Source organism: Jatropha curcas, chromosome 2 (genome assembly GCF_041381405.1).
Source record: "Jatropha curcas cultivar XTBG-Jc1 chromosome 2, XTBG_Jcur_1.0, whole genome shotgun sequence".
NCBI classification, from domain to species: domain Eukaryota; kingdom Viridiplantae; phylum Streptophyta; class Magnoliopsida; order Malpighiales; family Euphorbiaceae; genus Jatropha; species Jatropha curcas.
The window spans coordinates 2,770,510-2,783,205 of NC_143152.1; the positions used below are offsets into that span (position 1 = coordinate 2,770,510).

Genomic DNA, 12,696 nt, shown 5'->3' on the forward strand with positions numbered 1-12,696 from the left:
TTACATTTATATATTTATTTATTTATTTATTTTTATTTTTTGTGCTTTGGAAAACCTTATTTGGTGGAAAGAAATATAAAACTGAGATATATTTTGTTTGACCGCATCTTTCTTCCACATGTTCTGGTACTCAAGGTTTTCTTTAATCTTTATTGCCTAAAGCATCTGCTACGGATAATTCTTTCTTGTAGTAGTTTCCCTTTAAACATTGAAAACAACAAATTATTGAAGCAAAAGAGCAATTACAAAGAAGGTAAGGCAACATATAATATTCCATTGGTTTTTGGACCATATGTGCAAAGACATGTCTTGAACTGATGAATTTTTTTTGTTCCTTGACTTGGTTGCTCTCTTAGAAGGAGAGGGAAAATAAACTCCATATGCACATTAAATTTGTACAAACATTTTGCATACTTGAAGCATTATGTAATTTATATGGAATGCTAAGATAATTCCATTTTAGGCTTCAAGACAACCAAAAAGCAGTGCTAAAACAGTAGTTTGAAACCTTTTTGGAACAAATATAAAAATTAATGCGCTCAAGGAGTGGAGAAATGAACTATTTCCCAGTTGAGCTATAAATCTTTGTGGGAACGCTATGGGAAGAACTAAGGCAAACATTCTGCATACTTGAAGCATTATGTAATTTATATGGAATGCTAAGATAATTCCATTTTAGGCTTCAAGGCAACCAAAAGCAGTGCTAAAACAGTAGTTTGAAACCTTTTTGGAACAAATATAAAAATTAATGCGCTCAAGGAGTGGAGAAATGAACTATTTCCCAGTTGAGCTATAAATCTTTGTAGGAACGCTATGGGAAGAACTAAGGTGTCTTAACAAGTTCTACATTGAAATTTTATCGGTGCATATAGCTAGTTACACTAGTCTATAATATGGTATATTTGCAGAGAACTTTGCTTAGTTCTATGTATGCAAATAAGAAAATACTTAATTTTGACTGAATGGTAAGAGATAGAATACAATACTAGTTATTCATTATGATGTCAAACCTATTTCATTAAACATTTGCACTTATCTTGACCAAGGCTAATCTCATGATGTATTCTGAAAAATGACTAGCCTTTGTCAATGCCAGGGAACTTGGAATCTTTGGAAAATCAACCAAAAGAAAAGGGGCTAGATATACGAGCTGAACTTATTAAATTCTATGAAGAAAATTATTCTGCCAACCTTATGCATTTGGTGGTATATGCAAAAGGTTAGCATATCAATATGCAGTACGTAACTATCGCCTCATTAAGTTTATTCACAAATATACATGATTTCTTTGTCTGGAGATCTTCAGAAAGCCTTGATGCTATTCAAACTGCTGTTGAGGACAAATTTCAACAAATCCGAAGCAATGGTAGAAGTCGTATCTTTTTTCCTGGTCAACCTTGCATGTCTGAACACTTACAGGTATGCCTAGCATTGGTGTTGTTTTCAAAATTGCAAGTAAACATTCTAAAACTTGAAAAGAAATGCGTGTGTTGAAGGATGTCACACCTTCTAGTGACTATTTTATATTCATTCATTAATTATTGCATTTATTTCAGATACTTGTCAAAGCTGTCCCAATAGAACAAGGTCACGAATTGAGAATTGTATGGCCTGTAACTCCAAGTATTCTTCACTACAAGGAAGGGCCCTGCAGTTATCTAAGTTACCTTATTGGTCATGAAGGGGAAGGATCTTTGTTTCATTTCCTAAAAACACTTGGTGGGCTGGTTCATTCTTTGCATGCTTTAGACCAGTACCATTCTTTTGTCACATACCATCTTCACATTCTTGCAAATTGAATTTCTTATGCTTTTCAACTTCTTTGGATGTTCACATGGTCATATGTTCCTTTATACATTCTTGAAAAGCTTAATTATAGTTTTCAAAAAGCTTGCCTATATTGTTAGAGCCTTATATGTAATTGTCCTTTTAATTTGTTTATCTACACATAGTAATTCCAAGAAAATGAGAGAAGAAACAATAACCAATAATATTTTGCCTTCGAGATTACAGCTTTTGCTTTGTTATCTCAATGTAGATCCACCTAGAGTTGAATTTTATACTTCAGTTTGGAGATAATTGCTCAATTGGATATTTTGGCTTGTTTGCATTCTCTAGTTTATTGATTTGTGTGTTCAGCATAGCCATAGCACAATGTTTATTAACATGTTAAGAGGTTGATTATCTATGTATCCAAAATACTTGTTCTCGTTTTTTGCAATATCCTTCAATTTATTATGAGACAAAAATTCTTCAATAAGAAAAAAAAATTGTCCCAAATGTGGAGAAAAGGTTAAAAAAAAGATCTGTTAATATGGCTATACATCTTAGATCATGTAGCAAATGTTCTGTTATCATTATATGAATAGAAAACTTGACAAGTTATTCATAGCCCATCCTTGGTGATTGACAAACCAAAATTTGTCCATTAAAATACCTTGATATATGGAAGGACTTGCTTATTGTTGGACAAGGCACATTGAAGTAAGCATACATACATAGATAATTGTGTCAATTAATTTGAAAGCTTATTGTCAAAAGGAAAATCTTTGCAGTAACTTTGTTTATTTTAGTTTATTTTTCTTCTGAAAAACCATTAACCAAAAAAATGTTGCAGGATGGGCTACAAGTTTGTTCGCAGGTGAAGAAGGATGGAATTGGGAGTTCTCTTTCTTTACAGTAACAATTGATCTTACAGATGATGGTCACGGTTAGTTTATTTCTGTTTTCCTTAGTTTTGTTTGATATTCTTATAAGCCATAAATGTATTTAGTGTTAACTCACAAGGCTTTATCGTATCTTTTAGAGTTTTCAGAATCCTTCATGTTTAAATTTGCTGGAGTAGTGTTTTCTGGACCAAAATTTATTTTTGCGTTATGCAGAACACATGGGAGACATTGTAGGGCTGCTATTTAAATACATTCACCTCTTACAACAGTCTGGTGTTTGCAAATGGATATTTGATGAGGTAAGGATGGAAGTGCAATATATACATATATATATATGGTACCTAACATTGTTGATTATATGGAAACCACTAATTTTCACAACATTAGTATCTACTTATTTATTCTTGTGCAATCAGCTTATCCATGTAGAAAATCTTCAAGAAAGAGCATAATTATTTAGATGTTTATGATTGAAGCTCTGCCTTGTGACTCAGATCTGTAGAAGCAGTTTATAAGGGTATCAAGAATTAAGAACATGTGATCTACTTTTTGCATGGTTCATTTTGACATCTTTATGTTTGTCCACACAGAAATAATGCTTATTTATGTCTTTTTTTAAAGTTATCATCTATTTTTCATTTCTTATGTGAATGGTTATTTATATTGTATATTTGGTGAGAAATGGTTTCTAATATCAGCAAGATTCTGAATAGATTTGTGTTGTGTTGAAGATTGCCAGTATTTCTGAGACCGAATTCCATTATCAAGACAAAAGTGATCCAGTGGATTATGCAGTTGATATTGCATCAAACATGAAGGTTTGTTTCATGAGCGCATGTGTATAAATGCTAAATTACTTAAATTACTTTCTAGGAGATAAGCCATCATAATTTCAGTATTAGAGTATAAAAGAAAACGAATTTTATGCCAAGATGGTTATAGATATACATTGGATTTAAAATGTGGCACATAAATGCTAGTAAAAAGGCTATTGATTCAATGGTTTAATCAATATAACAAGCTCTCTCTAAAATTTTGTATCAAACTATAACACATGACATAGAGGGATCCATCCTCCCATGCATGTGCACGTCTACATGTAGTATGTGTCTTTCTTCCTGTCTGTTTGAATATAGGTATACAAGTATTTCCGCTTGTAATACACACCAAAAAAAGAACTAAATATGTTCTCTTTTTGTAAAAGGCTCATGGTACTTGTGTAAAAAGAAAAAATGATAATTGTGTATTGATTTTTGCCTTTTGGAGTTCCAGTTATATCCACCAGAAGATTGGCTAGTGCAATCCTCCATTCCTACTAAATTCTGCCCAAGTACAATCCAATCAGTGTTGGATGACCTTTCTCCAAATAATGTTCGGTAAGTTTAATACTGCACCTTAGATTTATAATTTGTCCCAATGGGAAATGAGAAAATTACATATTCATGCAATAAGCCCCTTCACTTTGTTCTTAGTATCTATCTTTTTGAAAAACTGCATTTTGTCCTGGGGAATAAGTATTAGTAATATTATCCGTGAACTTCTTTTCCCGGAGAAGAAGCAATGACGGTATCTGGGGAATAAGCATCGGCTAACTCTGTGCCAGCAGCCGCGGTAATACAGAGGATGCAAGCGTTATCCGGAATGATTGGGCTAGCATATTCAAAGAGATTAGAGCTTAAAACTAGCTGAAAATGATGTTATGCCTACACCAATGGAGAAGGAGCATAGTATCAACGATTTGGATGATGAGCTGGAACAATTAGTTAAACCAAGTGGTTAGACAGTTAATAGTGTTAGAAGTTTGTTAATTGGTCCACATAAATATACAGGAGATTTATTATCCATTCATTTAACCATTAATACAATAAGATGTGTTTTCACTTGGTTTGTCTTCTTATGACTGTAATTCTGGTTTCTATGGTGAGAGATTATGCAACATCGAAATTTTGTTCTGTTATTGGGTGCTGCATGGCTTGGTATTTTATTTGAATAGCCTTGTTTATTTTATTTTATTTTATTTTATTTTTTTATAGCTAGACTGATACTTTATTTTCCAAAGATCATTAATTCAAAAAAGGTACTATCTTCTACTTGTTGCTATGTTCTCAAAATTGGCTCAAGTATCTTGAGGAATTCATCTTTGTTTCTGTAAATTATATCAATGAACTATTTCATTTTCAAGTTGTACACTGATGTAGTTGAGGCATTATATCTTTCTTAATTACCTCTCCATCCTGCAGAATCTTTTGGCAATCAAATAAGTTTGAAGGGCAAACTAACATGGTTGAACCGTGGTACAAAACTGCATATAGCATTGAAAAAATTAATGATTCTATGATTCAGGTTTGTTCTTGGGTTTTATTTGTGATACCATTCACTCAATTTGATGATAACAAGTGCAAAAGTGATGTTAGGAAGTGGATACACGGAGTGACTTTTTCTCATTTTATTCCTTTTATTGAATTAAGCATATTATCGTCTATAATTAGGATTTTCTGTAAAAGCAATAAAAAAACTTGATAATGTTGTGAAAATTCTTGTTCAATTGTAGGAATGGATATTATCTGCCCCAAATGGAAATCTACATCTTCCAGTAGTTAATTTGTTCATCCCTAGTGACTTATCACTCAAGTATGCAAAAGAGAAGGTTTGGTGGAATAGTATAATTGTGTGATTTTTGACATTTTTGTACACTTGTTAGTTACTAATGTGATTGATATCTGAAGCAGGTCAAATTCCCATCTTTAGCGAGAAAGTCAAGTTATGCATCATTATGGTACAAGCCTGATACAATGTTCTCTACACCTAAGGCATATGTCATGATAGACTTCAATTGCCCCTATGCCCGGAGTTCTCCAGAATCTGAAGTTCGCACTATCATTTTTACTGAGTTGGTGGAGGATTACTTAAATGAATATGGCAAGTAAATTAGATTTACTTCAATGAAGAAAAAGCTTACATTTTTATTTTGTGCCCTTTACCTTCCTAATTAGCATTTGATAGATATGTAGAGCACGTCAGCGCAATTGAATTTGCTTCTCCTTTCCCCACTTTGGTTTCTTTTGTGCTTCGGTTTTTAATTTTCACTCTGTTAATTGTTTAACTTGGTCTCCTCATTTCAGCTTACTCTGCATCTGTTGCTGGTCTATATTATTTCATACAAATTGCAGATAGTGGTTTCCAGGCATGTTTTTCAAACTTTGTTGCTTTTATCTATGATGGCTTATAGCTGTCTGTCATGTACCCATGAAGCAGAAATTGCATGCCTTCTTAATAACTACTACTAATCAAGCTACTTTTTCCTCTTAAATTTCATTTTCTCTGGGAGTGAACCTGCCTATAAAGAACTGTTAGAATTGGAAAAATAGATCAATAGAAGCAGAAATAGATGAAAGTGAAACTTCTTTTTCAAATCTTTTAACATATTGAGGTTTGGAAGATGGAGAAAATAGAAAACATAGATATCTCCATAACTAGCTCCATATTCTGACGCAACTAAACACACACCTATATGTAATAAGATATGAGAAAGCCAAAGGTTGGTATTTTAATGAAAAACAACTTGTCATCTTTTCAAACTTTGACATTGGCCTTAGGGAAGATCAAAATACTTATTTCTTTCAATCAGTGGAGCAAAAAGATTAGAGAAGCAACAATGAGAAGAAAATTAGATTCATAGATCAATTAAATGAATTAAGGCAATTTTATCTAAGAGATCCATCACTCATAAGCTCCTAGACATCACGTATGCGTAAGTTATCAATTTGTTTCTTGTCCTTTTAGCATGTTAAACAGAATTTGACTAATGGGCTTTAGAATGAGCTATTTAGTAGACAAATACCAACTATAGGCTGATGAATTGGTTGACAATGGTTAAACAAAGCAACTAGTTACTTCTGGCAAAGCTTCTAGAAGGCCGATCATTACATAGAGAGATCCATATACCAGTCATGAGCTATTGCTCATATGCTTAGGATAAAAATGATTCATTTCCTGCTTAGTATCTCTTCTTATTTCTGTAGATTTTAGCTATTTTTCTTTCCTTCAGAATGTTAAGTATCTAAGAAAAAGAATGGAAATACATGCTGATAAAATGATAAGCTTTTCTCTTCCATTGAATTTCTTCTGTAAAGAAAATCATGTGATCTAACAATTCTCTGACGATTGTTTCTTTCAGTCAGTTGGAAAATCACTTGTGTAGTTTAACTTACTTTTAAATTGCCTTCATCTTCAAAGGTAACTGTTGCTGGTTATAATCACAAATTGAGGACCTTGCTGGATGCTGTCATTGGAAAAATTGCCAAATTTTATGTGAATCCTGAGAGGTTTGCTGTGATCAAGGTAATAATTTGGAATATTTTCAAGTGATTTCAGCTTTCTGTATGGAAAAATTGCTGAAGTTTCTTCTGCTTCAACTGGTATTGGGTCTTAGGCCTTCTTCCTCCAATAAATTGATACAGAATTTTAAAATTTCAGTTTATCCAAAAATAAATAAGAGTGCAATAACCAAAATTGTTTTTTCACCCTCTGATTTAGATCTTGGTGTAATGTTATATTATTATCTTGAATTGTCTAGGATCTAAGGTGATTTCCTTTCTCTCAAAATCCTGCCTAAGATGTGAAATTTTGAATAAAAACCTTGAGCAGTGTATAATATTGTTATTGACAAACTATAAATTTTTAAACAGGAAAAGTTAATAAAGAATTATGAAAATCTCAAGTTTGAACAACCCAACGAGCAAGCTACACATTATTCCTCATTACTGCTGTTGGAGCAGAAATGGCCTTGGACGGAAAAACTGGAAGCACTTCGTCATCTTGAAGCTGAAGATCTTGCAAAATTTACTCCCATGATGTTGTCAAGGGCCTTCCTAGAGTGCTATATAGCAGGTCTTTTAAGTCTTCATTACTTTCTCAATATAGTGAGAATAGGGCCACCCTATGATTCTTGTTTTTAATTTATTATCCATTTATTGTTTGTAGATTTAATGTGGGAAAATATTTTTCTGTATTTGATTCATCAATAGGGACACATATATATACACATACAAGATACTATAAACCTATTAAGAATCTAACTCCTAATAGAGTTCTATTTACAACTCCTAATAGAGTTCTATTTACAACTAATCCTTAACACTCCCCCTCAAGTTGGAGCATAGATATTAATCATGCCTAACTTGTTACAAAGATAGTCAACCCGGGGTCCGTTTAGAGCTTTTGTAAAGATATCCCCTAACTGTTCACTCGTTTTAACGTGTCCTGTAGAGATAACACCCTGTTGTATCTTTTCACGAATGAAATGACAATCAATCTCGATATGTTTTGTTCGTTCATGGAATACTGGATTTGATGCAATGTGAAGAGCAGCTTGATTATCACACCATAACTTTGCTGGCAAGGATGACTTGAAGCCAATTTCCTCTAACAACTGACGAATCCAAATTAATTCACAAGCAGATTGTGCCATAGCTCGATATTCTGATTCAGCACTCGATCGTGAGACTACATTTTGTTTCTTGCTCCTCCATGATATCAAGTTTCCACCTACAAAGACACAATATCCTGAAGTTGATCTTCTATCAACCTTCGAACCTGCCCAATCCGCATCTGAAAAACATTCAATGTTCAAATGCCTATGATTACTGTAAAGCAGGCCACGACCTGGATTACCTTTCAAGTAGCACAAAATCTGTCCCAAAGCTTCCCAATGGGTAACAGTAGGAGAAGACATAAACTGGCTCAAGACGCTCACAGAGTAAGCAATATCTGGACGTGTTACGGTAAGATAATTCAATTTGCCCACTAACCTTCTATACATCTCAGGATCATCAAATAGCTCACTACCAATTGAAAGTTGCATATTTGGAGTCATTGGAGCACTGCATGGCTTGGCACCCAACTTTCCAGTTTCCTTCAGTAAGTCAAGGACATACTTCCTTTGAGATAAGAAGATGCCTCTCTTACACCTAGATACTTCAATACCCAAAAAATACTTCAACAAGCCTAAGTCTTTTGTCTGGAACTGGGTCTGGAGAAATGATTTGAGTGATGTAATGCCGGCTGAATCACTCCCTGTAATAACAATGTCATCAACATAAACCACAAGTAGAATCAAACCAGTCTTAGTACTTCTGAAAAATACAGAATGATCAGAAGTACTCTTCTGCATGTCAAATTGATGTACCACATTGCAAAATCTACCAAACCAAGCTCGAGGACTCTGTTTTAGGCCATAAAGAGATTTTCGAAGTTTACACACTTTACCCGACTCCCCCTGAGCAACAAAGCCTGGTGGTTGCTCTATGTAAACTTCCTCCTGAAGATCCCCATGAAGAAAGGCATTCTTAACGTCCAGCTGATGTAAAGGCCAGTCAAAAGTAGCTGCTAATGAAATAAATAAACGAACAGAAGACAATTTGGCAACAGGAGAAAAAGTATCAGAATAATCAAGGCCATAGATCTGAGAATAACCCTTTGCAACTAATCGAGCCTTGAGACGAGCAACAGTCCCATCAGGATTCACTTTAACGGTGAAAACCCACTTACAACCAATAGCTTTCTTACCTGCCGGGAGAGGCACAAGATCCCAAGTACCATTAGTATCTAAGGCAGCCATCTCCTCTTTCATTGCTGCACACCAAATCATAAACTAATTAGGAATCTGTAGTTGGAGGATCCATTATTAACAAAAACTAAACACCCTACCAGCAACCCAGAAAGAGATACCAAAAAAAAATAGCCTTTCAAAAGCAAACAGGAACAAACAGTAACCTGAAAACGCCAAATTGACAAAAACTGAGAACGCCCCTACCAAAACTTCGCCGGATCGGAAAAACAACCACCTGAATAGATTGCTGAAGTTGAAACGAAGCCAGAGAACTATTTCCGATCACCGGAAATAGCCGGACGCGCCGCCACGCGCCGGCGCGTGGTACTGTAGCAGAAACACAAAAGCGGCGCGTGGGGCCCACGCGCAGGGAATCCGGTGACCGGATTTGGAGGGAACGCCGATCGGCAGCTGGGGAACCTTCTGAGGTAGGTGGTGAGACAAAACGGTGACCCTAGAACTGTCACCGAGACGGACAGCCGCTGGAATTTCAACGCAAACGGGAAAAAAAAAGGTTTAACGAGCCAAAGGCTCTGATACCATGTAGATTTAATGTGGGAAAATATTTTTCTGTATTTGATTCATCAATAGGGACACATATATATACACATACAAGATACTATAAACCTATTAAGAATCTAACTCCTAATAGAGTTCTATTTACAACTCCTAATAGAGTTCTATTTACAACTAATCCTTAACATTGTTATTCATTTTCAGGAAACATTGAATGCAGTGAGGCAGTGTCTATTATTCAATATGTTGAAGATGCTCTGTTCAAGGATGAAAAACCTATATGCCATCCTTTATTCCCATCTCAGCATTTGACTAATAGGGTTGTCAAGCTTGAAAGGGGCACAAGTTACTTCTACCGTGTCAAAGGCTTAAATCCAAGCAATGAGAACTCTGCTCTAGTGCATTATATTCAGGTAACTACATTTGTTAACAACAGTCTTTTCTGGTTCAATTGGTTTGTCTTTTTGTCCCTGCTAAAAACCATTTGTTCTATACAACTTGTAATATGGAGTTGGGCAGACTTGTCGATTTTGTTGGTGCCATTATTCTTCACATTTTGTTCAGTATCTCTATTAAAGGAATTCATGGGTCAACATCTATGGAAAACAAGAACAGTCATTTATTGCTATTATGTTTATGAAGTCATTTGATTGGACTAAAAGAACTTACTTTTGTGGAGATCTTATTCAACTTCTGAATCCATTTAATTTGATTATCTAGGTTCATCAAGATGAATTTACGCTGAATGTAAAACTTCAGCTTTTCACTCTTATTGCAAAGCAAGCTGCCTTCCACCAGCTGAGAACAGTTGAGCAACTGGGGTACATTACTACTCTCAGAGAGAGGTACGCAAAAACTTGTTGACCCTAAAACCATTTCATCCACTTGGAATGCCTACAAATATAGTTGAACTTATCTAACTGTGCAGGAAAGATTTTGGCATTCGAGGAATAGAGTTTATCATTCAATCCACAGTACAGGTATTGAACTTTTTTTTTTCTTTTTGTGTTAATTTCAGTTGTATTCTATTTAATCATGATAAACTGGCAGGGTCCTGGACATATTGATTTGAGGATTGAGGCATTCCTCAGGATATTTGAAAATAAAATTTATGAGATGACTGATGATGAATTCAAGGTGAGATTAGTTTCATAAGAGGTTAACTATGTTTCTCTTCATGCTTATTTGATCTTTATCGTGAACTACACAAATATGGCAATTTTATACATGACATAGTTGCTTGAAATTATCACAACATGAATTTATCAAGTCCAAATATTGTCGGAACATGTTTAGGGAAATTATACTAGGACAAGTGTCACAATAGTCTTTTTCTATTAATGGGGTTCAACTCTACTCTAAGATGTCCTCGTAAAGGCCATTTGAATTGGCAAGTTGCTGCCATGCATGTACTAATATTAGTTTTAGAGACTGCCGTCATTATCACAACTGTTATACAGTTTATCATTTAGGGTTCCCTCATTTAGTCTCCTACTATTTTCTGAGAACAACTACTTGGTATGTATAAAATTTAGCATTATACATACTGATAAACTACAGAATTATCCGCAAATTTAATTTTGAAAGGGTTATGCATTCCAGCTACTCATTGTAAAACTACTGATAAACTCGCTGTTGTGCAGAGCAATATTAAGGCTTTGATTGAAGTGAAGCTTGAAAAGCACAAGAATATATGGGAAGAATCTGCATTTTATTGCCGAGAGATTACTGTTGGGACTCTCAAGTTCGATCGCAGAGAATGCGAGGTATGAATATCATTCATTTCATATTTATTTTGACATAAATTATCCAAATCAGCTAAGCTTGCTCGCAAACTAGTTGAGATTCAGTGTGTCGATTATCGATCCATTTCCTTTATTCTACCTGTTTTATGTTTATATATTTAGAAAAAACATCATGTGTCACTCAAGTCCTTTCGAACTAGTGTCCTCTATGTCATTTTAGGTCTGCTCCTACTGCTTCAAAATGGTCAATTTTTCTTGCAAATATATTAATTTGTTGTTTGTATTTTCATAAAAACCGTTATAACATTCTAATGAATGACATGAAAACAGGTCATGGCACTAAAGCAGCTCACAAAACAAGAATTTATAGATTTCTTCAACGAGTACATAAGAATCGGTGCACCTAACAAGAGGACGTTGAGCATTGGTGTTTATGGGAAGCTACATTCACTCGAAAACACTTCAGAAGAAGGTGAGCCATCTCAATCCAACAAGGTTCAAATAGATGATATTTTTAGTTTCAGAAGATCACAACCTCTTTACAGTTCATTCACAAGATAATTTATTTGGTCCAACGAATTTGTAAGGGTATACCTTATTTGTTTAACTGCAAACTATTCTATTTTAAGAATATAAATTATTGCAACATTGAACTATTTCACGAATTCAAGTGAAATGAACTACGTAGGAAAATTATGAATTCCTTTGAAGGATTTTCTTTGGGGTGTAATAAGTTATAAGTGTATACTTTATTACAACATGGGAGCCAAATGCATAAATTTTGACACTTCAATTTTATTAGAAGAATCCTCTTATCTTTTTAATTTGACTGTTAAATATTTCTGAGTTATAAAATTATATTTATTGAACATTTTAAACTCCGAATAAGCAATCTTAATAGTCTCAAGAGTCTTGTGGCCGATGAGAAGGATGTTGAGGAGAGAAATTTTTTTTTTTTTTTTAAATGTCGAGATAATTTTAATAATATCAAGACATTTGTTTTTGTTAATTTGGCTATAATTGGAGTTTGAATTTGCCACGTCATGCTCTAAAATCATTAAAATTATTTTTTACTTTTGTAATAGAATAAAAATCTAATTTTGAATTTGGAGGACGTTTGATTGTCAAAATCTAAGCTATTTGGAAAAGTAATACT

At 34.2% G+C, this 12,696-nt stretch overlaps 1 protein-coding gene across 11 annotated transcripts in view; it reads left to right on the forward strand.

The window, feature by feature from the left end:
• The window catches only part of LOC105645233 (insulin-degrading enzyme-like 1, peroxisomal), a 29,025-nt gene extending 16,678 nt beyond the window's left edge, over positions 1-12,347 (forward strand). For 9 of the 11 annotated variants that reach the window (XM_089717679.1, XM_089717682.1, XM_089717683.1 and 6 more), the window contains 19 exons: positions 1,097-1,219; positions 1,307-1,419; positions 1,557-1,719; positions 2,618-2,710; positions 2,883-2,968; positions 3,401-3,487; positions 3,942-4,045; positions 4,910-5,012; positions 5,221-5,316; positions 5,399-5,588; positions 5,792-5,853; positions 6,906-7,010; positions 7,358-7,559; positions 10,000-10,208; positions 10,516-10,640; positions 10,724-10,775; positions 10,846-10,932; positions 11,439-11,561; positions 11,871-12,347. In XM_089717679.1, the coding sequence (XP_089573805.1) occupies positions 1,097-1,219; positions 1,307-1,419; positions 1,557-1,719; positions 2,618-2,710; positions 2,883-2,968; positions 3,401-3,487; positions 3,942-4,045; positions 4,910-5,012; positions 5,221-5,316; positions 5,399-5,588; positions 5,792-5,853; positions 6,906-7,010; positions 7,358-7,559; positions 10,000-10,208; positions 10,516-10,640; positions 10,724-10,775; positions 10,846-10,932; positions 11,439-11,561; positions 11,871-12,101 (2,354 nt within the window). In that variant the 3' untranslated portion in view covers positions 12,102-12,347. Of the gene's footprint in view, positions 1-1,096; positions 1,220-1,298; positions 1,420-1,556; positions 1,720-2,617; positions 2,711-2,882; positions 2,969-3,400; positions 3,488-3,941; positions 4,046-4,909; positions 5,013-5,220; positions 5,317-5,398; positions 5,589-5,791; positions 5,854-6,905; positions 7,011-7,357; positions 7,560-9,999; positions 10,209-10,515; positions 10,641-10,723; positions 10,776-10,845; positions 10,933-11,438; positions 11,568-11,870 lie in introns of those variants that run through there. The other 2 variants (XM_089717689.1, XM_089717686.1) reach the window with 2 other exon arrangements.
• Positions 12,348-12,696: the final 349 nt, after the last annotated feature.